Genomic DNA, 27,953 nt, shown 5'->3' with positions numbered 1-27,953 from the left:
TTGCAACACTCACATGATGCACCGAATCCGTTTTGCTAAAGTAATACAATCAGTCCCTCCTAGTTCCCGTTCCAATCAGCTCCTTCGTTTGGTCCTGTATAGCACAAATATAAGAGTTAAATTGGACAGTACAATTAAGATCGTCATTAAGTTGCGAAACAAAAATCAAATTACAACTCAAATTAGGAACATAGAGTACTCCGATGAGAGTAATCTTGTTCGATAAACAAACAGAGCCAATAAGAGAAGCCGACAATGTGTCTCCATTGGGAAAACCAACCGGACATTCGAAGCTTTTTGTATCAAAAAGCCAATGTTTTTCTCCGGTCACGTGATGAGTAGCTCCTGTGTCAATAATCCAAGAGGTATCATCAAACTTACCACTCAACCGATTATCCGAAATTGTAGCATTACCCATCAATCCCGTAATCGCTTTCCACTGTTCACTTGAGAATAGACGACCCGAGGCAAAAGAGGTCGAGTCATCCGAGCTTGAACCACCACCAACAACCGCGTTGGCCTTCACCGTGCCTCCGCGACCACGGCCAGCAGAAGGCTGCCCCCCCTGGCTGCTAGCAGCCCCTTCCGGCCACCCATGCTTATCATAGCACCGAGACTCTTCATGCCCACGCTTTTTACAAAAATTGCAAACCTTATCAGACCAACAACGCGAGGTATCGTGTCCCACTTTCTTGCATTTTTCACAAACCGGTGGTGGTCGGTCAGAGCCGCCACCACGACCCCTTCCGACTCCGGTTCGCACAGCAAAGCCGAGAGCAGGAGGGTCCTCCTTCTGCCGAGAAATACTCCGAACCTTCTCCTCTTGAGACACCTGCTGAAACGCCCTAAGCAAGGAGGGCAGGGGATCCTGAGATAGCAAATTAGATCGAATAGGGGCATAGTACTCGGAATACAAACCGAGCAAAAACTGTTGGAGACGATCTCCATCACGCCGATCAGCATGCTGGCGGCCTACACTACACGTACACTTCCCACAAGTACAAGTAATTAAAGGTTCCAATTTATCAAGCTCATCCCACAACACTGCTAATTTGCTATAATACACAGCCACTGTCATAGATTTTGTTTGCTCACACCGATTAATATCCGATTTTAATTGTTGTATTCTTGGACCATTAACTAAACAAAATCTTTCATGTAAATCATCCCACAATTGCTTAGCATTATCATATTGAGAAAGCATTGATTTTACCTCGGGATCGATGGTGTTCATGAGCCAAGAAACGAGCATACAATGAATTGTAACCTAATCATCTTTCGTGCACGGCGGTGAGAAGGAGGTGATTGTACCGTCAAGGAAACCGAACTTCCTCCGGGACGACAAGGAAATCCGGACAGCGTGAGACCACTCATGAAAATTGTCAAGCTTTAAACGTTGTGAGGTAATGTAATCCCCAGGCCGATCTTGCGGTCCAAGGTAAAACGGTGAAGTTGGTTCAATTTTGGTGGGAGGAGATGGAGGTTCGCCGGACATGATCGAACTCACGGAAAAGAAAACAGAGAAAAAAAAAATTTAACCTTGCTCCGATACCATGTAGAATTGTATAAACTCACGGCTTAACTTTCATTAATTGGGGTAAAACATATATATACAACTCTTATCCCTAGAGTTACCTTAATTAGGTTACTAGAAATAAGGAAACAATATAAAAGATAGAAATAAATATATCTTCCCAAAATATATCCTCAATAGAAACATTAGAAAAAAAAATTTACATCTGCTCTACTTAGCAGTGGCACTTTTACTGTATTCATAGGTAAAATATATACACGGCATTGATTAGCAAATAAAGAAAATACATTTTTCCTAAGTTTAACCGACTTTCCCTTTTCATTATATTCATTCTACCTCAATTTTCCTGAGTTCTACCTCAATTTTCCTGAGTTTTACCCACTTTTCGTATTATATGTTCTAATCACTTTTACTTTATTCCATTTATGTCAACTTTATCTCCCACTCTTTTTTGTGGGTCACGGTTATACGAGTACAAAATATTTAACTCTCTTCTCTCTTTCCTTATAAAAGCAAAGCTACCCACATGAGAAGTCCCTCTTATGAATTCTCCTTTATTCTATTGCTACATACTCAGGATAACGGAGTTAATTGATGTAAATGTGTGAAAAACCCTGGAACTACACATATAATTAAAATAAATACTCCATTATTCATATTGGAAGGATATGTTTCTATTTTAAATGTATGGAACTACATATACTTACTAAAGTAGGACACATCTCTAAATTTTCAACACCTTCCATACAGACTTCGATTCGACAAATTCTGTGAACTCAGTGTGGCTCCTATGATGCAAACACCATATTTGACTGCTATTCGGGCATGCATTTGCAGACTTTAGTATGGCTAAACTAGTCCCTCTGAATTTTCAGAATCAGCTACCTTATTACTATAAGATGCCTAAAGAGGTTTATAGCTAAAGGAATTAAATCTTTGAGCATGAAAGAATGTCCTAGAGTGACTATAGAATCTAGATGGTGGGAGTGTATCTAAAGAAAACATTAAATTTCTAACCTCTTATTAGAGAAAGAATACAGCATTGTGCGTCTTGCATGCCTCAAGGCAGAACATCACTACAAAATCAAAATAAAAAATCAGAGTTTCGACGTCTGTCAGTGAGAACATCACCAGAGAATTGGAAAGGAAAAAGACGAGTGGATGAAACAAAGAAATATAGAGAAGTAACCTTAACAAAGTAAGGCAGGAGTTGATGTCTGCAGTCTCTGAACTACTCACTTTTGTCTTAGAAATTTTGTTTTCCAGTTCATTGAGTCTCCTGGGAGACCCAAGTTCTGCAATATGCAAAACACAATTTTCTTAGATTGGATATAAATTAAGAAAGTATGCAAGTTTTTTTTCAAAAAAAAAAAAAAGAAAGTATGCAAGTTAGAAATTAAAGCACCTTCAAAGATATCAAAGCTGGATGCGCCTGCCACACTCAACTTGGTGAATGGCGGAAGGGTCTTCTTCATAAGAGGATTATCCCATTCGAGAGATTCCCACCACTCTTGGTCTGCTTTTATCTGTTGAAGAAAAGGCGGTACCAGTCCTTCCCCATTGTTGTGTAGGGGTACGGAGAGAGGTAGTCTCTTCACTATTGGACAATTTGTAACATTGATATGTTCAATGGAACTACAACTTGGTATGATTCCATGAAAGAAACTTGTAAGACATGGTAGATCATCCAGCTCTAACGTCCTTAAGTAGGGGAGTTCATAGGCACCACAACTCTCTTGACCCTGAGAGTTGGGTGATGCAATAATCTCCTCTAAAATGTTGCAAGCTGCTACTTTAACTTCTCTCAAGTTGCTCAAATGGTACTGTGTTAAACTGCTCTTGAATATCTGCTTGATTTTTGCACAATATTCAACAGTAATTTGCTCAACAGAACACTTTCCTAGCATCCCTCCATGACAGATGCCTGTCAACTTTGGCAGCTGCCTCAAGTGCAGAGCTCTCAAGTTGGGAAGCCAGATTAAATCACCATCTTTATCGACATATCCTTCAAAATCTATGATTTTTTCTCGACCACCATCATCATGGACTGCAATAATCATTTCTAATTCTTCGCATCCTGCAACCTCCAGCTCGTGGAGGTTATTAAGGCCACCATTCAACAGATTTGATGTGAATAGCTCCTTGATATTGGGACAATATTTTATCACCAATATCTTAAGATTGGAAAAGGCACCTCGTTGGATAGCAACTCCTTCTTTTACTAGACCCCTGAAATCATGTAGATCAGTGAGAATTAACTCCTGAAGGCATTGAAGCAATAATACAACAGCAGCATTGAAGTGGTTCCTTTCTTGTGTAGCTTCAACGCATGATACTGGTGACCATATCACTTCTATCACTCTGCAACGCCTAATGAGAATTCTTTTCAATGCTGTTACACGAATTAATGATGGAAGGGCACCAACCAAGCTTCTTGCATCAAATGCAGAGTTATGAATCTGTAGATCTTGGGTGTTCTCTGGAGGAACAAATAGATCCCCTCCGCTTCCTCCTTTAAGACTTCCGCTGCATAGGATCACCATTCTTTCTGCGTTTATGCTATGATCAACCCTTTTGTATTGCCCTGCTCCGACGACAAACTCGTAGTACTTCAGCTGCTGGAAATGCGGAGATTTAACATATTTGTTAAAACTGCTTACATCAGCTATCCTGCAGCCTTCCAATCTCTCCAAATATCGCAGTTTTAACACATCATCTCCTGAGATACTTTGCACATCTGGATCGAGCTTAAGGCATTGGATGTGAGAAAATGTGGATAATGAACCACTGAGTAACTGACACAGATCCTTGCATCCCTCTAAATCAAGGAATCTAAGTTCAGCTAGCTGATTCATCCCACATGGCACATCGTTCATTGACCAGCAAAAGCTAAAATCCAACTCCCTCAAGCTGGTAAGTTTCACTACTGACGGCACAAAATGCAAACGCTTGCAGAATTCAAGCAGAAGAGCTCTCAGGTTCTTCAATTCTGAAATCGAGTCTGGTAGCCTCTTGATGCTGGTTTTGGACAAGTTAAGCACTTTGAGGGCCTTCATGTGCACAAAGAAAGAATCTGGGAGTTTTGTAAATGGGTTTTGCTGGAGTAGTAAGGTAGTGAGGTCTGGGCACATGGGTATTGTTCCTGGTTGAATTTCTGACAAAGAATTGTACATTAAGGAAGCCTTGTCAAGATCTATTGTCCATCGTCGCCCACTAGGTATTCTTCTCAACTCTGCACCCGCTGCAATCATATATCGTGGCTTAGTATTGGTGATTCGAATAGCCATGTCTCTGATGAAATTGTGCATCTTCACACATCTGTTATCAGACCTCTCCAGTAAGCATGCATTTTCGAGTTTATTCAGCATGCTGTGCCCTTTATCAAATTGCTTTTGCCAACCATCTACCTTATCCAGAAGGCCTTCAGAACGGAAAAGCACAATCAGCTCATCTCGTACAATTTCACCATATTTAGGATACAATGCACATAATAGGAAACTTTCCTTCAGCCTTTGGTCTTTCAAACGATCATAACTATGCTTCAAAACTGGGAATATCTCTGTTTCTATGTCACGTTGTCCTTCACTTGAATTTTGCAACTCCTCTAAAGTATTACGCCACTCTTTAATGTCATCTACTTCTCGCATGCTTCCAGCCATGACAATCAAACCAAGAGGCAAACCAGCACATTCAGCAGCAACTAGCTCTGCAAGCTCATTTATTTCTGATGGCATATGATCTCTTCGTCCTAGTACCTTGCTAAATAGCTCCCAAGCTTTTTCCTTTGACAGCGGCTCCACCTTGACAGTTTTCCGACATTTCATCCTTCTGCACACATCCAAAGACCGCGTTGTCAGGATCAATTTGCAACTATTCTCATCTCCAATGGGAACCCCCACATCCTCTAGCGAAAAATGTTCCCACACATCATCCAGGAAAAGAAAAACATTATTTCTCTGCTTTAACTCATAAGATAAAGTAGCTGCCTTCCTGATTACATTTTTCTCTGTTAAAAGATAGCTCAAATTCATAGCTTCAGCAATTTTATCCTGCAACATAGGCAATGTGATTCCATGTGACACAGACACCCAATAAACGCGCCCAGATGATTTAAACCGTTCAAGTAGCTCATCGTGAATTTCCTTAAGCAGCATAGTTTTCCCTACACCACCAGGACCATAAACGCCTACTGTGGAGATGGTGCCATCATCTATCAGCCAAGATATCACTTTCCTCTTATTATCATGTAGCATTCTATCATTTATCTTCATGTTTGTTGTTACTAGTGATACACTAGAATTCCCATGATCATATAACGTAAACCCTCCAGGAAAACTCCCTTGCATAGTCAGGTCTCCAATTTGTTCTATCAATCCAGCATTTCTCCGTTCTGATGTAATCAAATCTTCGCCTCGTAGCTCAAGATTTTGTAGTTGAAGCTCCACCTCCTGAACGTTTTCAACCAGTTATCAACCTCCTTCTTTCGTCTCTTTCCTGGTTGAAGCTCCTCTTGTTTTATTTCACTGAGTACATCTTCTGCTTTCGCACGCAATGCTCTGGCTTTACGCTTTAAGGTCTGCAGCTTATCATCTTTGCCATCACTAATATTCAACAAATTCTTTAATGTTTCCATCGAAGAACCTGATAACCAAAAACAGGTACTAATAATAAGTATACAGGATCCAAAAAGAATATATACTTATAGTAAAGCATGTTTTTAATTTCCTCAAATGTGTGTTGTGGTAAACCTCATGGAATATATGGTAGAACTCAGTGTTCATAGAAGGGTGTAAGCATAAAGTGTGTACTGCAGCATCAGCAAGCTAACGCTTAGATTCTTAGATTATACATCCGAGAGCATGATGGGCTTTATGTTTTTGGTTACATGTTTTTCACTATACCCAAGTGTTATTTTTTTTAAAAATATCATGTTTCCATGATTAGCATACCTTATAATTACAGTTGCATGTAAAAAGACAAGGTAGTTTTATAATTAGCATACCTTATCTGTTAGCTGTTACACTCAAAACCATGTTGTATGAGATTCCAACCAACAAAAAAAGTGATAACTTGGCATTTCATTACTGATCTATACATTAAGATTCATTAATAAACATAATACTAAATGATATACAAACAACTTGAGTAACAAATTTTTCTTTGATACAAATGAGATTTGATCTTAAGTCAGACTATACAAATAAATTAATTTGTAGTACACAAGAAATCATATTCAATGTGATATGTACCATACAAACATAAATAAACAAAAACAACCAAATAGCAGAAATTATCCAACTGCATGAAAAGTTCAGGAAAAATAGGCATTACAGATTACAAGAAAGAATTTCAATGAAAAAATCATACCTTTTTGCAGCAAATAAAGATAAAAAACTACAATTCTAATAAAAATGAGCATATAGCACAAAGCATTACAGATTAAATGCAAGAAATTCAGTGAAAAAATCATACCTTTTTTGCAGAAATTCAAACAAACTACAATTCTAGTAAAAATGAGCATATATCACAATTTTGTTAGGGGCTTGATCATTAGCTTTAGTTAATCTTTCAAAGTATCAAAAGATTAAGGGAGTTGACTTGCTAAAGTAAACTATTAAAGTCCTCTATTTTTTGCCCCCAAATTTCCCTTCCATTTTTTTAAGTTTGAGAAAATTGGCTGGTTTCTTCCATCTTTGACATTTCTTCGGATAGGTAATGTGGAAATTTGCTATTTTTACAATTACTAGGTGATCAATAATAAATTAATGATTTTTTTTTTGGTGCACACGAGGGGTGAGCCCCGGGAAATAAAAACAAACTAGAAATTAATAATCATATGTAAAATGTATTGTAATTAATTTTACCTGTTTGAAATTATTTTGTCTAAACTTATTTTATGTGAACTCAGTTTTTTCTGAAACATACCCTTAATCTTATTAATATGTATACAGCATTTTCTATTACATTAGGATTGAAAAGTATTAAATTTTACAAGAAAAAAAATAAAAGAAAAAATAATACTAATAAAATTAATTATACTTTGGGAAAGTCAAAGCTTCTTTTTTTTTGGGAAAGTCAAAGTTTCTTTTTTTTTTTTTTAGGAAAGTCAAAGCTTTCTGGAATATAGCACAAAATATAAAATCAAGCAAAACAATGTATTCCTAACAAAAGGGAAAAAGATGACACCAAATGAATAAAAGAATCAATCATACTCCGTATAAACTTCAAGTGTTCCTTTACTGCCAATTCCTAAAACATACAACGGCCTACTTTCGAGATGTAGCCGATGCCTAGGGAAAAAATCGTCTATACACAATCGATTCAGGAAGATGGCTCATTGGCTACATAAGTAGTAACTAAAGAGGGGAAATGAAGCTCTGTTCCCTCGAGTTTGAAATGATCACAAAATTTGTGTAAGTGTAACTGTCTAAGTCTCTCACCTACGTTAGGCAGCTTTGGCCGACCCTAAAAATTGCAGGCCTCCAAAGAAGACGTTGACTCCTACCAAAAATTATGCGGCACCATGAAAGCAGGAGGTTCACTATCCACACTGACATTGGAGGTACGAACATGCCGCCTATTTCGGTTCAATTTCAACTTCACTGCAGGCACCTTGTGTGCTATGGACTTCCATATCATTTGGACAGCGTCATCATCCCTTGACGGATACCTAAACTCAAAGTATTTCTCAACTTCTTGCAGTTTCCTCCACATGCGAGTCCATTCTTCCTTGCTAATACCCCTAATAAGATTCATAAGAAACTTCTCTTTTGTGGCATCAGAAGTACGAACAAAAATGCAGAATTCCGAGTAATCAATTATGTCTTCGTAGGGAAGCTCAATTTCATCACTGATGATAACAGGGACACAGTGGCTGGCAATCGCATCAAACAGGCGGTTTGATGATGGTGTGTCACCAGCTATGTTAAGGCAGAATTTAGAGGAGTGCATTCCTTGGGTAGCATTATTGACACCCCCTCGTTGGATACTTCCAAATGTAAAATGCACATCCCTTTCATCTTTCAAGAGATAAAATAACTCTTGCCTTATCACTCCACCCTGCAAAAATTATTTAACCCATATTTGAAAATCACATTGAAGTTGATAAGATATTTAAAACTAATCAAGGAAAATGAAGCCATTTGGATAGTATAATTACGTTCTCAATGTTACAAAGCCAAATAAAAGTTATCAAGGAAAACAACTCTAACAAACTAATGGAAGTTGCAATAGAAGAGAAGTTAGAAAAATGCTTTTCCGCAATTAACAATGAAATACAGTATCATTCACATTATGGTTTCACAAAGTAAGCCATGTTATATATTATTATCTTAGGCAAGTGAAAAATCATAGGCCACTCAACAACAAAAAAGTCCATTGAGAATTAAGGCAATAGCTACACAAGGATGAGAGTGAGAAGGAACTAATCCGTAGTGCACAATAGCAATCAACAGAAAGAAACCATTGCAACATCAAACAGGAAATCAAACGATGAAGAGAACTTACATCTTTTCTGTAAATGGCACCTTGGAAGAACAGTAAGATTGGACGGCTATCATAAGTTGATGTATCATTGACATATGACTTGATAACATGCCGGTAAGGAGCTATGATATCTTTCTGAACATTTGCTATATTTGGAGGATACCTCCCAAGATCTGAGAGTATGTACATTGCAGGCCAAAGTTGGTTCCTTGCGTATAATAAACTATTTGGATGATGAGCCATAATAATGTGATCTACACCCCCTGACCTTTTCCATTCTTCTTGAGCTTCTAAATATTGTACCAACTTATCTTGTGTAAGCTTATCTAAACTGGTCCTTTCCTGCTTTCTCAGCCTTGAAAAGCGATTGTAGGATAAAGACGAGAAAAAGGGAACAAATATCACATCTGCTTCACTAGAATTTCGCACTCGCACAGCAACACGAGAATTTGAAGAGCCAGAATATTCCGAAAAGAGGAGATCAAGTGTAAGCCAATACTCTATACTGTGTTGTAGATTCAATCCACCAGGATAGTTTGGGACTGTAGTTCGAATATCTGGCCAAACATTAGATCCCTCAGGTTTCCAATCCAAAAGTCCAAAATGAAACTCAGGTGGCAAATCATACATGAAAACCTTCAGTACTTCTTTTCTCACACCACGTTCTGCTATAACCTTTTCACAGAATACTGCAGCTCCTCCACCAGAATTAATATTATCAGACACAATGTTAGCATCTGAACTAGGCCGAAAAACAAACTGTGGCCGGCCTGTTGACCGCAATACAAAGAAGGAAGATAGTAGGAAGAGGATGCTTGTTAGACAAAGCCAATAAAACAAGGAATTCCAACAGTAAAACCCCATTGAAGAGGAGCTCCTGTCTACCATGGGTTCAAAATTCTCAATAAGAATCACCAGTATATCTCACACAATCACCATTCCAAGTTCAAAGTATTAACCTACACACATAAATCAACTTGGTCAAAACTTGGATAAAAATCCCAACAATCAGAAAATTCTTCAAAATTTCAATTTTAATACATTCTAACATTTCCAAATTCTTCTAATGATTAATATCAATAATCTAACTGAGTTCGCACCATATATAATTTTTTTTTTGTCTCACTTAGATGAGAGCTCATTGGAAACCCATAGGTACTAGTGTACTACATTATTACACTTTGAGCTCAATTATCATCGTTCCGTTTAAAAACCAAATTTTTCATAAGCAGACGAAAATAATAGGACGACAGGACAAATGAGCAACTAACATCAACACAATGACAATCATATCATACAAGATACAACTGACCATCATCTAACAAAAACAAAGTATCAGCTGCATCAACACAATGACAATCATATCAACAACCATACAACTCGCAAACATCGTACTAACAAAGTTTTTGTCAATATACTATAGTAGCAATCATTCATCTTTGTTAAAAAAAATGCTACCATATCCTTGTATATAATTTTTTATAAGAAAAACAAAAAAACGATAATGAACAACCCCAATTTCCTAAATTGGACATTTCACCAACTAGTCTCGTAATTCTTATCCATCAAACAAAACAAAAAACACAAATTAGATAAATTTAATTCCACCATAATTGTCAAATTAAATGCAAATGTATAGCAAAACTGAGATCAATTCATAGGTCAACTGAATTCATTCAAATCAATTCTTTCAATTTTTTTCTAAGTAAAAAAGAAAATCTAAATTTCTTTTTTCTTCAATTATAATGAAAATTGACAAATTATTATATACCTGAATCCAGAAATTCAATGCGGCGAAAAGATGGAGTAAATATAACCGGTGAAGAATGCGAACAACCGAAAGTAGCCGGTAATCACATTGGCGGCAAAGAAGAGGTTGACCGGCAGGTGACTGGTTAAGTTAGCAATTCGGTAGAAAATCAGAGAATTGATGAAGAAAAATGGCAGAAACCCAAAATTACTAAAATACCCCTAACAAAAAGAATTGCAGTAACACAAAAATGCTGAATACCTGAACAAAAACTCCGGCGGTGGATGCGGCGGCGCTCAGTGAAGGTGGCGGTGGTAGGTAGAAAACGACAGCGTTTTGGAGAGCGGAATGAAGAGAGAAGATTGAAGGGTGCGAGAGGAAGAAGGCGGTTTCCGGCGTAAAGTAGCGTTTTCCGGCGAAGGAGGGAGGGAGGAAGACAGAAAGAGGTGGGGAAGAAAAAAGGGGGAAGGAAAACGTGAGAGTATGATTTAGCGAAAGTGAAGCGGGAAAAAGGGGTCTATTAACAAAGAGTATGGGTTAAGAGATTAATTTGTTGAAATTATTTGCATTATTACTTATTACTAAAGGGGATTCATTTTTATTAGTTTTTTTTAAGGAAAATTTGCAAATTACCACCTAAAAATAGGTTCATTTTCTAAATAACCACCCATTAAAAATTTTATTTTAAATTACCACCCACTAAAATATTTAATTACGCAGATTACCACCTTTTTCAATTTTTCGTTTGATTTCAGGTGTGTGGGGCCCATATAACGGCTATTAACAGCTAGTTGATGCTTCCAAAATGAATTCCCCCCGATTTTTTCTTTTAAAACATATCTCCCACCCCCCCCCCCCTTTTGGGATTGATACTCCAAATTCTCCCCAATTTACACGAATTTCACCCCTGGTAATTGCAGAAGTTTCGCAAGAAATTTCAGAGGCTAATTCGCATCAGGTAAAGTGTTTCAATCTTTAAATTTAGGGTTCTTATTGTGCTTAAATTGGGGAAGAATGATTGAATAGTTGATTAGGGTTTATATTTTCGCAAATTAGGATTCTTATTGTATTTGAATTGGGGGAAATTGGGTGTTTAGTTAATTAGGGTTCATGTTCTTTGCCCAATTATGTTTTTCTCTATGAATTGGGGGTTCTTACCTCTGATGTCTCCAGTGACAGCAAGCAATGTCAGGTGATGAACTCACCACGTGGTCCCTAGTAAAACGCCCTAAAGATGGCGACTTTCGCAAAGAACCTTCACGCAAAACCCCAATTACAAAGTGCAAGTTTTATATGAACTGAAACTAATTTAGGGTTTAATCTCCAATTTTGGATCCTAATCTGAAGAGTGGGTGAGAATTTATGGAGATGGGCGAATTTGCAGAGAGAATGGAATGAGAGAATTGACAGAGGAGAAGTCTTCAGTAGCATGCAATAGTGAAGTCGACAAAAAAGATAAAAAAAATAAGGAGGGAAGTAACGACTGTGGGCCCCACACACCTGAAATCAAACGGAAAATTGAAAAAGGTGGTAATCTGCGTAATTAAATATTTAAGTGGGTGGTAATTTAAAATAAAATTTTTAATGGGTGGTTATTTAGAAAATGGACCTATTTTTGGGTGGTAATTTGCAAATTTTCCTTTTTTTAAACTAATTTGTTGGATCTTGTTTTGTTGATGCTAATTTATTTTTTTTTTGGACAAATATGATACAGTGCATCTGTGGCTGGTTAAATTGTGTGACGGCTTGTAAAAGAATAGAGTAACCCCTTATGACATTAAAATAGCACCAATAAAATTGAAGAAGTAAACCCTATAACACTCACAAGTAACTCCTATAACTCCTAACAAAATACCTCAATCGCATGGTTTAGTCGGTCACTTGCAAGAGTTATGGTAAAGCAGTAATGAAAAAAAGTATGGTAAGATAAAAATTGGGTTAAACTAGTATAAAAGACTCGGAAGTTAAGATAGGTTCATTGTTGCATCGGCAAAATTATCGGTTTAGGATCGGATAACATTTGAGTATATATCATTTAAGTAGTCAAGTTATCATGATTGAGTAATGAAGCTAATCATTTTGTAATGTATATAGGATTTTAGGTTAATGTGATTTCAAGATTTTTTTTATTTTTTTTATTTTTTTGGAAGCAATTCAATTGAAGGTCTTTTTACTTTTGTACCGGTCAATTTGTTATGTTTTGTAACTTGTAAAATAAATTTCAGGTATAATCATGGCGATTATGGCTTATTAGGTCTAATAAAGTATAATCAGTTCATATAAAATAACATATTACAGTCTACTAATAAAAGTTAGTCCATCACTAGGAACTATTGAGTATTTTCGGGTATATTATTGTTAAAAGGAAATAAAAATTGGGTATATTCATATACTACATATAATTGTACAAAAAAAAAAACATTGTACTCTTAATCATATAACTAATATATAAAGCTAAACTTTTAGCCAGGCGACGAGATAGCGACACTTGGCGTTCCAACTTTTCGCCAAGTGTCGTGTCACGTAGGATAGAATTATATAGAATTCAATTTGTAGGATAAAAAGGTAGTTTAAAAATTTATTTTCAATCAAATTTGGATAGAAAATATAAAGCTAAACTTTTAGCCAGGCGACGAGATAGCGACACTTAGCGTTCCAACTTTTCGCCAAGTGTCGTGCCACGTAGGATAGAATTATATAGAATTCAATTTGTAGGATAAAAAAGATAGTTTAGAATTTTATTTTCAATCAAATTTGGATAGAAGTTTAGGATAAAATTTTTAATTTAGAGTTTTATTTTTGATAAAGTACCAATATTTCATATGTACAAATTGAATTATAATTTTATTAAAAAAATAGATTATTACTGTCATAAATTATCATATAAATTTATTTTTTGTATCATAATATTTTTTTTTGAGCAAAGGAATTAGTTCAAAATGTACCACATCCATGATTTATAATATATTCTAATCAATTAAAATAATATACTTCACAATCTAATATAATTTTATTACTGTGTGTAGACCTGTCAATCAGGTCGGGTCACGAGTCATTTCAGACAAGGTCAAAAAAAAAAATTTCACCAATATTATTATTATTTGTCATTACATGTCTACAAGTTTAAATCGTCACAAAAACATGTCAATTCCTAACTAATTTTGTATTAATGATATGTTTTAAAATTTGACATATAGATTAAAATATATCTTTAAATTTAATAAACAACCTGGGCATCGCACGGGCACAAAACTAGTATTCTATAATTCAATTAGGCAAAAGCTAATGAGCGCCCCCGGGGCGTTAGATAAGAAAATGAAAGTGGAAATATTAGAGTAAAATTAACATTAATTACACCGAACGACGCGTAATTTTATCATACATTCCTAACTTAATACTATTTCAACCAATATAATTACTCCTTATCTAACGCCCCGGGGCGCTCGTTAGCAAGATCCATTAAATTAATATGATATAAACCTATTGAATAATTATACTAATTAAAGTATGAGTACAACATTTTGTTAATTTGTTACTATTGATGTAATGGTGTTAAGAAGCACGAGTGATAACAAAAATGTTATCTTGAAATAATATTTTCCATTGATGATTCCTTAATTATTGTGCACACCAGGGTAGGAATTTACAGAAAATGTTTGTTAGAATCTTCAATGTTCTTTCCTAACCTATAATTTATTATTAGCCTCTCTTGAATCAATGCATGCATAAATATGATAATGCACAACTTACGGAGTAAAATATTATGAATTATAATTATACTGTCTACTTCACAAGCAATGCTCAAAGTGCAAAGTGGTGATTGTAAAGTGGATACTATTCAACCCATTTTCTTCCACATTAGATGTTTTATATTATTATCAAATTTCTATTGATTAACAATAAACTAATCTTGTGATCTCTAATTTTATTATAAACTATTTCAAAAGTAGTGGTTTTGAGGGATTTAATACCCTTGTCTTTATATGTTTTACCTTGTAATTAGTGCACAAAGACTTGTGATCAAGTCTATAATTAATTCATTTTTAATGATGGTACAAAGTTCATACTATCTTCCCCTTTGTAAAAGGGTTAAATGGTCAAAAGGGTATTTAAAAATACAGTATGACAAACCCTTTGCCAAATTATTATGAAAAATATAATTGATAGGTTTTAGTTTTAAAAATGCAAATGACAATGTTTAATTGTTTATGCATATTTTTATGACAATCTTAGTAAAGGAGAGGAAATATCATCTGGATTTGTATGAAATATCTAAATTAATTTTAACTTATTAGATAGCCCATTTTACAAAAATCACTTAAGCTAAAACTGGTTTAACTTCATTAATTAAGGCCTTGATACAATAAAATAAGTTAATAACAGTAATCTAAAATGTCATAGTACATAGAAAATGTTAAAAGTATAAAAAAAATCAGCAAAACTGGTAATTGATGAAAGTAATTAAAAACAGGTGAGTAAAACCAATTTAGATTGGTGCACAAATTTCAAACCAATCAAATAGTCACCAAGTTTCCAATTTTTTAATGCTTTGAACGCGTTAACATGTTTTTTGACCAATAATGTGTCTATCATGTTGCATTCTTGAATTAATATCAAAATGCAGAGCATGCATCATGCATGTAGTATAAGCCAAGTACTCTGCCTTACGCGCAGAAGCAGTGGCTCCAATGTCTTCATCATAAGATTGTTTTGCACTGCCATGGCGAGGCCATACGCGCAGCGCGCTGCTAGTTGTTGTGCAACCAAGTCTCTCTCAAGCTCCAGTATGCCTGATAATAAAATTGTACTAAGTTGAGTGACACATATGGAGCAATTTTTATTAATGCTTGAAAATTATAAAGGAAAGATCATGAACCATAAACATTAACGATACTCATCGACCTGTGATTTTGTCATAATTCCGAAATGTTATTTCCAAGTAGGATAATTGCTACTACATCACTACCACTACAAAGCTCCTAAATGTGTACCAAAGTATTACAAAATGGATCTGCAAAATACCTCAGTTTATACTTACACTTAAATTGTTGCATGCATAATTTATGTGTACTTTCCTTCCATATTCCAGCTCTTTGGTTTAATATTTTTTTTAATGTGTTATGTGTATAGTGATTTTGTGAACCTCTTCAACGGTACTAATTACCCATAAGTAATACGAAGTACATGTGCTTTGTTTTTGTGTTAAAAAGGTAAATTTACAAGTTTACTCTCAGTTATTTTTTTCTAGTTTTTTGTGTTCCATCCAGTTTACCTTTTGGGCTAATTCGGATTCGGGGATCAGTTCTGAATAGCTAGATTTCAATCTACTCCCAGTTGTTATTGCGAGGATCAAACTCAAGTTCTCCCTACCAAGTGTAGTCTCAATCACCACTACACCAACATTCAATTGGTTCAGATACAATTTTATAAAGACATAGTATTTCATTCTTTTTACAAGAGCGAAGAAAACATCTTTTTACAAACTTACTCTTTCTGAAGATTAGCAACAACACTAACAAGGACACTAGCTAGAGATTATGAGCATGTAGCAGCACAAGCAAGAAGTGGGTTTGTTGGCACTCTTGCCTATAGGCAACAAGGGTTTGTTACATCAAGTCCAGGCAGGCACAAGCGGATCGAATGTATCAGTTTCGAGGTGTTTTAAACATGTGGCGCCATAATATCTATAAAGGCATACAAAAGCATGAGGCAACAATGGGTAGAGAGCTTGAATTTCATTAATTGAAGTTTTACACTAATCATAGTATCATACATTAACTTTGAACCTATTTTCTTAGTAAGGGAGAACCAAAATGGGTCACTAGCACCGCAAGATTCATAACTACTTCATTTAAGAACCCACCAAAGTCTGGGGCAGCCCACTTCCAGTGACCCATTTTACTTCATTAAAATAACCGTCAGACCATCATAAACAGTTTTCAGTTTTTTCTTTATGAAATTCATATAATATACTTGTATGTTAAAAATTAGTCAAACACTCAAAACTATAGAAATCATAATAATTTAGAGAACTTAAAATAAAAAATAGTTTTTTGCTTTATGAAACAGAAATCTGAAAACAAAAAACGATAATGAACCAACCCAACTAACGATTTTTAAGCTTTTTGCAAGATAAAATAGGTGAGCTTTGCCCAAATCCCGCAGATCGCCACGAGTTACCCTTCGTAGTATGTCTTTTTTTTTTCCGACAAAGCAATTTTATGTATTGCTAAACTTGTGGTTTAACATACATTTCTTTTATTCTTGAACACACTTGGGTACATTATAATTTATGTAATAAAAACCCAAGAATATAGAAAGGCATAGATAAAATCAATTGCAATGAAAAAACAACGAGCATAGTACTAACAACAAGCACATACTATTAATATACTATTATTACTGTGATTTGTGAAACTTAGAGCTTAACTATCAGCACATGAAAAGCACTACTTTTTATACACATTAACTACTGTCGGTGATATTTGCAATTGTGATTGGGAAATCAAAAGTGGTGTGTGTTAGAAACTTAGAACTCCCTTGCATTTTATCATAACAAGTTGCAGCGTCCTAGAGACAGTGTCAAGAACATTAGAATTTCCATTCTGTAGCATTCATGTCTCTGCAGGCATGCTGTGACAGTACAATTGCGGATGCATCCTGTAGTGATTCAGCTTGAACAAGGAGGAATATTAGTACATGGGTTCATAAACAAAAGAACATTCATTGCTACGACTTTGATTTATCTCTATACTGAAATAAAGATGAAAACTAGTAACAGAAGCAAGAAATTGAAATTCTGAAAGACTGAATAGATTTCTGTCATTTCAGCAACACTCCTATCAACATGATGGTTACTTTGAATGATGCAAGATGATTGCAATGATTAACAAGGAAAATTGAAGTGGTTTCATAACATTCAACACGACAGGAAGGTCCAAAAGATTCAATCCATTCAAACGAGAAACCAATCAAATCAGAATAGCATTAGCAACAATGTTAGTATTCTAAGTGCAACTAGGTGGGTTTACTCCTGCCTAGGGAGCAAACACACTAGAAGTACCCGCTCTGCCCTGACGGACTGACAGAATTTGTTACTTCAGAAGCAAATCAACCAATATTTTTTGGGGGGGGGGGTCAACATTTAAACAAGTAACAAGAACTTCACACAGCCATTACCTTCGCTTAAATGGACAGCCCAGCAAAAAGCAACTCCAATTCCTCATCCTCAGATGCAGATCTCTAAGAAAAAATAATCAACAATTAATCAGTTAGGGATCAAACTTATTTCACAAGCCCATCTAAAGAAGGTTATATATATATATATATATATATACACACACACAATAACCACTTCATAATCCCAAATGATCTTAGATTAAAGGTAAGATCACTGGCGGAGCCAGCGTGGGACAAGGGGGGACAGTTGTCCCCCCACTTCCAAAAAAAAAAATAGTATAAATACAATATTTTGTGCATAATGTAATAGACAAAAGGAGTTAGCGCAATGGTTAAAGTAAGTTGCATGAGTTTGTACTTGTAGTCTTAGGAACTGGGTTCGATTCTTCCTGTGCGCTTTTTCTTTCCTTTATTTTTTTTTTTTTTTTTTGTTTTTGTTTTTTTTTTTTTTAAAAAAATTATTATATATATAAATCTTTATAAGATTTTGAAACCTAAATTTTTATAAGATAGTATTACTTCAATTTAATTCTTAACATTACCCCATTTACTTATTTGAATAATTGTAACTGTAGTTCCCTTTATTTATTTATTTATTTTATTTGTTTTTTAATAAATCTTTATAAGATTTTGAAACCTAAATCTTTATAAGATAATATTACTTCAATGCATTTCTTAACAATTACTCCATATACGTATTTGAATCTTTGTAATTGTAGTTTTGCATGAGCTTTACCCCAAATTACGATTGTTATAGCCTAATAGATAAATATGACAGTACTACATTTAAATAACTATATTATTAATTGTTTGAAATCTTCAAAAATTATGAACCCCTAAACAAATAGTTTATGGAGAAAAGTGGTATACGATGTTGATTTTTTGACTAAGTACTCCGTATTTTATATTTTGAGCTGTAAAACTTTAACTATTCAAGCATATTTTTGCTCCAATATTAAACTAAGTGATGATGTTTATTTGTCCCCCCGGTTTGAAATTCCTGGCTCCGCCACTGGGTAAGATTATATTGTAATGCTATCTTCATGTTTAGTAATAAAATGATAACTACACCGAAAGAAATTCTCATTCACAGATCAAGCAACAATAGCCAAGCATTAAAAATATAGTGCATTCAACTGCTTATTGACTCTGCATGACAACTCAACCCCCCCCCCCTCCAGCACCCTTTTTCAAGTATTTCACCCTTTATTTCACGATCATCAAGTGCTTCTGCAAATTTTTGCACTAGTATCTTACCTGTCTAAAAATAAGCATTTTTCTCAAAGCTTCCCAATCATGATAAAAAAAAATTGCTGAGGAAGAACCATCCCGGTACATTGTATACAACATAATGACATAATCAGCACATTCTAGAGTTCAAGTCTGTATCAAAAACTAGGAGTAGGTTTCCAACCACCATATTAGACTAAGCCAAAGCGAACCTCTCACATCTGCCAAAAACTTTGCAATTAAATAACATTTCTGAAATTTCAAATTTCGCGGAGTTCCAGTACATACCTCCAAACTTCATGAACCCGTCACAAGATTTTTAGCACATGACAGTCATAAAAGATAGACAGAAGCAATGCTAAGAGAAAATAACCATTGTCAACCAAATTACATACAACCTCCATTTCACTAAAATTGCAGCACTTGCTTATTTTAAATGCTTTAGAATAATTGCAACCCTTTCTTTTTTGGTAACTTTTACAATTTTATATATATGCCTACTTTATAATTGCTTGGCCCACTATTTCTCTCTTCCCTCCTTTCTATCTTCTTTTATATACATTTCTCACGTTTTACTTTTTGCATTCCCTCTCTACTTACTTTAAAATAAGTGCCACAATCAAAAGTTGCAATTCTAGTGAAACAAAGAAAGTAGTTGATAGGAACCACAATCTAGTTATTTATCTTTAACTCTGTTTGCGACAAGGAATAGTAGCTAATGTGATAGCAACATAAGATAAATGACCAAGCCCACCATAAAACTAATTGAGAGAAAGGCAGTCCAAGAGCCAAACAACATCATTGCTCTTCAAAAAAGGTGGGTTACAGTTACATAAAAACAAACCTCTAAAGAAATGGGTTGCAGTGGAGGGTTCCAACTGAAAAAGCTTCCCTGACACCTCGCAAGGTTAAAGGTTAATCCTCGTAGTATATAATATTTGTTACTTTATTTTTGTTTTTACAAATAGTCACACCTTCAGCCTCTAATCTCCATCAGATGACACTTCTTTTTGGGATTTCTTTAAATTTCAACCCTCTAAGGACACTAGGTCCATAGCTTATACAAAACTCAAGAACATAATAATTTGCACAGGAAAACATGTCTGCTCAGCATAAAGATTAAACATGGAAGTAACATCTTGCAAGCAAAGTACAACAATAACAAAGCCTTAGTCCCAAAATGATATGGGATCGGCAACTTGCTAAAAAAATATATACAGGTTTGCCAATGAATATAGCTCAAAAGATAAGCAAACGCCAATTAAAACATGATAAACACACATTCAACAGGGTTATTAGAATGGGACATAGATGTAATAATGTATGAGGTAAAAGTAAACATCAATATCAAAGATTAAAATTTTTTAACAAACTTACACCAACCTGAATAGTCATGAGCTGGAATATTTTACTGAGAACACGGCGACGGTGAATGGCATAGCTACTATTAGCAGGCAATTGATGCATCCTCTTCATCTCTTCCTGAACTGCCATCTTTCTCTCCTCTTCCCCCAATTGCTTCCATTGGTTTCTGGAGTCAGCAGTCACACCTCTACTATTGAGCATAGCAGAGGATTCTGGAGCTTTAAAGTGATTTTGATAATCCGGTTCCATCATTCAGCGATGGCAGAAAATATTTAACTACAAATTTGACATATGAAATAGAATGAACAAAATGTAGCTTAATGAAACAGCAAAAGATGCCACAACTAAAATCTTACTCATTTCATAGAATGAACTTAGAAAAAATATTACATATTGATTACTAAAAAAATCTTATAATTTTTCCATATCATAAACTATTTTAGTAAAACAATGAAGTATTTAATGTAAAATTTTAACTTTTATCTTCTGCTTTTCTCGGTTATCACCTCAATTACCATCACATAATGCAATGTTTAAGAAGAGCCTTTCAGCCAATTGACCTACTCTGTTTAGAGGTTCCAGTACTTTTTAACTGTGCTGTACCCAAAATGCTGTATACTTTAAAAATAAATATGAAAATGTAATCAACTAATTCTGCCTTGACAACACAGCTTCCATAAGATGCGACTTTAAAAGTCACTTAACCATCTATTCACAACCTTTTTCAATCATCAAATGATTGGCCTAAAGTGATCAGCGAAAACATACTATGTACTATATAATACAAATGAATATACATATAGATGGCTATAGTAATATGCCATGTTTCTTAGACTTCACTGATCTAGTCATGCATGGATACTTGTTCCAGTGTTAAGTTCAGGTCATTCAGCTATCTTATGAAAAGCTTTGCATGGTTTTACTCCAAGATTAAAGTGCCAAGTGGACTACTTGAGGTTTTAGGGTAACTAAAAAAAGAATTTTACAGCAAAATCACTACTATTATAACATACGAAGTATATTCCTTTAAATTTTCCTAGATTAAATTTCTAAATTATGTTCCCACACTTGAAGACATCAGACTAGCAGTTTATGCTACTTCCTGACAGGTCTGATATCATCTACTCCATCTAAGGCAGGAGACAACATTTCGGAATACACACTGCAGACTTCCACCTAGTAAACAAAAGAACCCACCAGAGTACCAGCCTTCATCTCATGCTCACCTTCTCCTTTACTGCTTAACACATAAGCTTAGCATAATTGTTTTAATAAACCACAAAGCTTCCATTAACTGTGAACCAGTTATCATACCTCATGCATTTAACTTCAAATTCATGAGAAGATCAACACCTAAATTCAGACTCTCCAAGCCATATAAATTTAAGAAACTTCATTTCCTACTAAATTCGCAAAATCACGCGTACTTTTGCATAACCAAGCTCTTTTTTCACAAAGGCAAACCATTTAATAACTCCATCACTTCATTCCTACATCAGTAATTAGTTGTCACACTATCCCAAATGCACACAATTGAAACTTTTGACAAAATTTCAATACTAGACCCTTTATATTAGATGATTCATTCTTATGCTCTCCTCATCACTTGAAACATGTAGCAGCACATTACGAAATCCAATCATAAACTAACACCAACCTCGAACAATTGAATACATACAATCTAAAATAGCATACTTTGTATGAGAATTTATTTCCAGACATATACAACATTACTTAAAATCAATCCCAATGACAAATCTTAGAACTCTCTAGATCACATTGCACAATATAAACTCCTCAGCAATTTCACAATTACATGATTTATGAAAAATAATTATAAACTCTAACCTAATCATAAATACAATTCACCCAAATCAAAATTCTTATACCTAAAATTCAAACCAATAATAACCACAAATATCTCAAATTTCTTCTATCTTTCACTTTATAATCGAACTGGGTTCATAAAATTGAGTTCAAATCAGTAATTGAACACTAGATAACAATCTGATTAGCCCACGAACAAAACATATATAAGAAAAACCAAAGTTCCCATTTTTAAATTTTTTTTTACATAAATAAAAGTAATAATTTGCCATTATAATTGTAGTTATTTGAAATTGAGCATATAAATAAAGAAGTTCAAGCTCACCAATGACCAAATGCAGAAGATTATCTTCAGAAAAATCGCAGCTTTTTCAAATGATACTTTTTCTTTCTCCTTGTTCGTTCTCTTTCCTAGATCACCGCTGTTTAATTAAGGAGAATTTAATTGGCAAAGTAGTATTGGATCATGTCTTGTGCTGAGTTCACATGGTTCAGCCCACGAGTTACGTGTTGTGTTAAATCGGCTAAATTGGCAATAAGTCTAGACTGCATCCTGGTTAGCTACAACAGACCCACCAAGCCCATAACACGCATCAGCCATTGTAAAAAGCGAGACCTAGACCAGACCAACATATCTCCTTCTTTTTTAAAATAAAAAAATAAAAAAAAATTGTCAGATTATAATTAAAACCCCAACTTCTCTCAACTTATTCACTTAAACACAATTTACATTCTCTCTCCTCTTTATAATTTTCTCTCACTAAAACATTGAACATTGCTATGGATATTCAAGAAAAACTCAAAAATCAATCAGATTCTCCAAAAAAGAGGTAAATTTACATTTAAACATTGTTTACATTTGTTAGAATTTACTTGTTATGGGGTTTAATTGTGTAGAAAATTTTAAATTTATAGACAACATTTTTTTTTTTTTTTTTTTGTGTGTGTATTGAAAATCACAACAAACAACAAGTACTATAGAATTAGTAAAAGGGAATAATTCATTATTATATTGTTAATTAGAAAAATGAATTTCTGATGAAATAACCTAAATTGATTTAACAACCCATTTTCTCAAATTTCAAAATCAAAGGCAAGAAAAGTGTAAAAATTCCAATTAGATCACAAAACATTGAAGGATTTAGCAAAACATGTTAAAGATGATAATCAGAGAAGTCCTAAAAAGAAGTGTGTTTGTTCTGTAATTATATATACATGTTCATATTATTTGTCCATAGGTTCATTTCTTGTAAATTAAAATTTTGTTAGTATTCTTATTAATGCAATTTTATGTTGATAATATGTGAGATCCATTTCAATATGCAAGATTCATTATTCACATATTATGATATTTCTAGTATGCAGCGAGATCCATTTTAATTAATTTGTTTCTCAATTGTTCATATTTTTTGTCTTTTCGTTCAAATTTATAATCATTGTAACTGCCAATGCTCATTGTTAAATTCACTTAATGTTTGTATTTATTTCACATAATGTTCATATAAATTAATGGTTTTATTCACTATTGTGGAATAAAAATTATAATAATTATTATGTATTACAATTTATAAACAGGGATGAAGAACCATCTTCAAATCCTTGTGAACAACCCCAGAAAAATTTTGAAATACAGCATATAGAACAAGGTGCTAAGCTGTCTACTGAAATATCTGAACAACCACAAGAAACTTCTGAACAAGGTGCTAAGCAGTCTACTGAAATTGAAATTTCTGAACAACCACAAGAAACTTCTGAACAAGGTGCTAAGCAACCTACTGAGCAAGGTGCTGAACAACTACAAGAAATTTCTGAACATCCAAAAGAAATTTCTGAACAAGGTGCTAAGCAGTCTCCTGAAATTTCTGAACAACCACAAGAAACATCTGAACAAGGTGCTAAGCAACCTACTCAACAAGGTGCTGAACAACCAAAAGAAATTTCTGAACAACCAAAAGAAAGTACTGAACAACCAAAAGAAATGCCTGAAGGGTATGCAATTTCATTAATATTTGCTTAATTAAATTCATATTTGTTCTCTTCATGTTCTTATTTTGATTGCTTTTGTTCACTTTTTAAAACTTCTGCAATTTTATAAATGTTTGTGAAAAATCATATTTTTTGTTTTTGTTCATATTTTTAATGTTGGTTTTCATTTTCATGAAATAAGAATGAAAGCATTTTATTTGTAGTTTATAAACTAACTATTCTTTATTTGGACATAGAAATGAACCAATTCCAAGTGCTTATGAACAAGGCGCTAACCAAACTAATCAAGAACCTGAAAAGACTTCAGGGCAACCTACACTAGAAATTACAAGGTAAGTACACTATTATTTGAACGTGTTCGTATTAATCTAAACTTTGTTCATTATTTTTCTTCTCATGTTCATATTATTTTCACAGAGCTAAACCCAGAAAAATAAATACACTTGAACAACTTGCCATTGCTTCTGAACAAGAATCTTTTGCAATTGCTGCTGCCAAGTAAGACATTTAATGTTCATTTCTATGTTTTGTTCATTTTTACTTTTTAATTAAACACATATGTTGCAGCTACATGTACATTTACAATTACTTTATATTCAATGTTTAAATGACTTTGTTAATTTTTTGATACACACGTCAATTGAGAAGAAAACATGTTGCTACAAATAAGAAATCAGTAAGAAATCCAAAGAAGGAGAAGAGTAGAGAAAGAATTGAAGGAGAAAGTTCAAAGAAATCAGTAGGAAATCCAAAGAAGGTTAAGGTGTTGAATAAGGAAAAGGTTGAGAAAAAGAAGAAAATTGAAAATAAAAGAAAGAGAGAAACGAAAACAGATTACAATTATGAAGAAGTGATGAATCTTGATGATGATGAGGATGTTGTTTTGGATGATGAAGATAGGTTAGGAGTTAGAGTTGGGCATTTGAAATTCATGAGGTTTGTGAAACATTTGAGCCCGCCTCAAAAAGAACTTGTTGTTCAAATGGGATTTGGATATATACTTAATCTTAACCTCCCTCAAAATGACCAAAAATTTTGTGCATGGCTTGTGAAGAGCTTTGAAGAAAACAGTTGCACATTGTATCTACCTTACAACAAATCAATTGAGATTTGTGAAGAGGATGTAGAAGTAGTATATGGAATCCCAAGAGGGGACAAGATTGTAAAAGAAGTTGAAGAAGTAGCTGAATCTAATGATGAAGAAGAGGAAGAAAGTCTTTTAACAAGATGGCGAAAAGCTTATTGTATTACTTCTGGAAGCCCCAAAACACACCTGATTTTGGGGAAGTATGAACCTGAGGAAGAGGAAGAAGAAAAGGAGAAAAAAATTGGGAAGAAGACGGCTACAAAAATTGTGCCTATTGAAAAGAACATGGGTGAAGCAAATGAAATATTTGTCATTGATTTCATTGTGCTAGCTGTGAACTGTTTAATGAAATGCAGCCAAAGCATCCATTGTCATTACAAGTTCCTACATTCATTTCGCGATTGTTATGAAATTAAGGAATTCAATTGGTGCAAGTACGTACTTGATAGCTTGATAGATACAAGCTCTGATTGGAAAAACAACACAAAAGGGTTTTATAAGGGTCCACTGCCTCTCATAATGGTATGCCTATTTGTTCATAAATTTATTATTGTTGTTTTATGGTTCTTATTCATTTATATATAATTTGTTTATAATTTTTTTTACTTTTGTTCAAAATAGTATGGTTGTTGTTCATTTATATATATAGTTTGTTCATAACTTTATTACTCATGTAATCATGTTTATATGATCATTTAAGTTTTTCATATTTTTTTATTGATTGTTCATATCCTTATAAGAATTATTCTTATGTATGTTCAGTTGTTTTACTTTGATCGGGTGCAAAGAAAAAATATTTCACCACCAAGAACTCCACCTCTCATTTGTGTTTGGAACAAGGATATGGTTTATGAAAGAATGAAATTAGAGAACAAAGGTTATGGATTAGGAACTGTGTTGCCAAGGATCCTCCAAAGACCTGATGAACATCAAGAAAATGTGCCACAGAAAACTGATAAGGTATATTAGTATCATATATTCATAATTTTTCTTCTTGTGTTCATAATTTATTAACTTGATTTATATACTGAATTTTTTTGACATGCTCATGTCATTAACATATTATATTCATAAAAACATCTCATGTTCATTTAGTATACTTCGTATATAGTTTATATGTTCATATCTTTGACATATTATATTCATATAAAAACATCTCATAATGTCATATAATAATAGTTTCTATGTTCTTATCTTTAACATATTATATTCATATAAACACACCTCATGTTGATTTATTTATTATATATGTTCATTTAATATCTCACCACATGATTATAGAATACTGAATGTTCGTAAAAGAATACGGAATGTTCACATTATCTATATCTTATGTTCATTTTTTAGGAGCATTTCATGGAGGAATTTATTGATCTGGCTAAGACTTTAGGTGGGTATTTGTCTAAGATGGCTGAAAAACTGAACCATGCTAAAGAACTCTTCCCAAACAATCGTCTTTTCAAAGCAGTGGAAGAATTCATTCAAAAGAAATTAAAGGAACCCTCAAATGAAGAAATGTTTGGGACCGAGTCTTTCTTGAATGCATTGGATGAAGTTGATAGAGAATATTTGAAGAGAGAAGCTGAAAAGCCAGCTAAGGGAAAACAAAAGGTTAGGGATTCATTTGACCCGAATGAACCTTGGAACTTAAGGATTCATGGAACTCCGACTCCTAGCCCACAACAACATGAAATTATAGGAGGAAGTAGGATGAAGAATAACTTGGACCTTGGGAAAGGACCCTCAAGTGGTGTGCGAGAAGAGTTTTATATGTTCGTTTGAATCGTCTTAATTTGATGACATGTTCCAAAAACAAGATGCAACCATGGAAAAAATCTACAACCACCCGTTGTTAGATGACTTCCAATATCATGAAGGATAATTAATGTAATTTTAAATTGAACATAACAGTGTTTATTTTGGGGAGCTAATGTTATAGAACATCCAATGTTATTTTTTTTTTTTTTTTTTTGAATAGAACTAATGTTATTTTAATGAACTAGTATTATGATGTGATGTAATTTAAATGAACTGCTTTTGTAGTGTAATTTTTTTTTTTTTTAAAAAAAAACAATGCAATTAAAAGGAAGTAGAATAATAATTTACATTTTTGGATGAAAAGGAAAAACAAAAAGGTGAAGGTATTCTATTATAAAATAACTTTTATAACTTTTATAATAGAAAAATAACTTCTATTATATAAAAGTTATTTTTTTCCTTCAAAAAAAAATTTAAAAAAAAAAACTTATAAAAGGTTATTTTTTCACCAACCAGGTGTCACCGCATGTCATCTAACTTGTTATAACAAGTTAAGTAAATTTTCTTTTTATTTTTGAAACAACAAGTTAAGTCATTTGTTGGGACTATTTTAAGCAAATTCATATCAAAGTTGGGATTATTAAAAAATAATCCAAAATTAAGATTATTTGGGACGATTCACACAAAATTAAAATTATTCTTGTCAATTTTTCCAAAATATTATTAAAAATTTAAAACTTAAAGATACAACT

At 33.8% G+C, this 27,953-nt stretch overlaps 3 protein-coding genes and 1 long non-coding RNA gene across 4 annotated transcripts; 1 reads left to right on the top strand and 3 right to left on the bottom strand.

Annotated features, from left to right (window-relative positions):
- Positions 1–21: 21 nt before the first annotated feature.
- LOC110723696 (disease resistance protein RPS2-like) lies at positions 22–6,171 on the bottom strand. The gene is given in 5 exon segments (XM_021903044.1): positions 22–94; positions 2,552–2,610; positions 2,724–2,829; positions 2,940–5,990; positions 5,993–6,171. Coding segments are annotated over 4 exon segments (3,348 nt in total). The 5' UTR covers positions 6,168–6,171; the 3' UTR covers positions 22–94; positions 2,552–2,594.
- Positions 6,172–7,728: 1,557 nt separating this feature from the next.
- On the bottom strand, positions 7,729–11,621 carry LOC110723695 (probable arabinosyltransferase ARAD1). The gene is made up of 4 exons (XM_021903043.1): positions 11,031–11,621; positions 10,791–10,910; positions 9,041–9,978; positions 7,729–8,593 (listed from the first exon to the last, which is right to left on the bottom strand). Exons 3-4 carry the CDS (start codon positions 9,905–9,907, stop codon positions 8,036–8,038), a joined length of 1,425 nt encoding a protein of 474 aa, XP_021758735.1. The 5' UTR covers positions 9,908–9,978; positions 10,791–10,910; positions 11,031–11,621; the 3' UTR covers positions 7,729–8,035.
- A 5,462-nt stretch (positions 11,622–17,083) lies between these two features.
- LOC110723694 lies at positions 17,084–22,826 on the bottom strand. Its single transcript, XR_002511747.1, has 4 exons — positions 22,696–22,826; positions 20,562–20,819; positions 17,949–18,011; positions 17,084–17,429 (listed from the first exon to the last, which is right to left on the bottom strand). It is a non-coding gene; the product is annotated as an uncharacterized LOC110723694 (long non-coding RNA).
- Positions 22,827–22,897: 71 nt separating this feature from the next.
- LOC110723693 (titin-like) lies at positions 22,898–27,544 on the top strand. Its single transcript, XM_021903042.1, has 7 exons — positions 22,898–23,200; positions 23,946–24,359; positions 24,593–24,688; positions 24,774–24,854; positions 25,005–25,965; positions 26,206–26,403; positions 26,791–27,544. Exons 1-7 carry the CDS (start codon positions 23,151–23,153, stop codon positions 27,223–27,225), a joined length of 2,235 nt encoding a protein of 744 aa, XP_021758734.1. The 5' UTR covers positions 22,898–23,150; the 3' UTR covers positions 27,226–27,544.
- Positions 27,545–27,953: the final 409 nt, after the last annotated feature.

The sequence above is a fragment of the Chenopodium quinoa genome, unplaced genomic scaffold (genome assembly GCF_001683475.1).
Source record: "Chenopodium quinoa cultivar QQ74 unplaced genomic scaffold, ASM168347v1, whole genome shotgun sequence".
NCBI lineage: Eukaryota > Viridiplantae > Streptophyta > Magnoliopsida > Caryophyllales > Amaranthaceae > Chenopodium > Chenopodium quinoa.
Note: the sequence above shows the minus strand (reverse complement) of the source record. Positions and strands in the feature narration are given on the sequence as shown.

Excerpts from the sequence above, each read along its gene's own strand:
- LOC110723695 (XM_021903043.1), bottom strand. The coding sequence starts at position 9,907 with ATGGTAGACAGGAGCTCCTCTTCAATGGGGTTTTACTGTTGGAATTCC. Across the intron at positions 8,594-9,040 it reads GTGCCATTTACAGAAAAGAT|GGTGGAGTGATAAGGCAAGA; the intron begins GTAAGTTCTCTT and ends TAATTTTTGCAG.
- LOC110723693 (XM_021903042.1), top strand. The coding sequence starts at position 23,151 with ATGGATATTCAAGAAAAACTCAAAAATCAATCAGATTCTCCAAAAAAG. Across the intron at positions 24,360-24,592 it reads CCAAAAGAAATGCCTGAAGG|AAATGAACCAATTCCAAGTG; the intron begins GTATGCAATTTC and ends ATTTGGACATAG. Across the intron at positions 26,404-26,790 it reads TGCCACAGAAAACTGATAAG|GAGCATTTCATGGAGGAATT; the intron begins GTATATTAGTAT and ends TTCATTTTTTAG.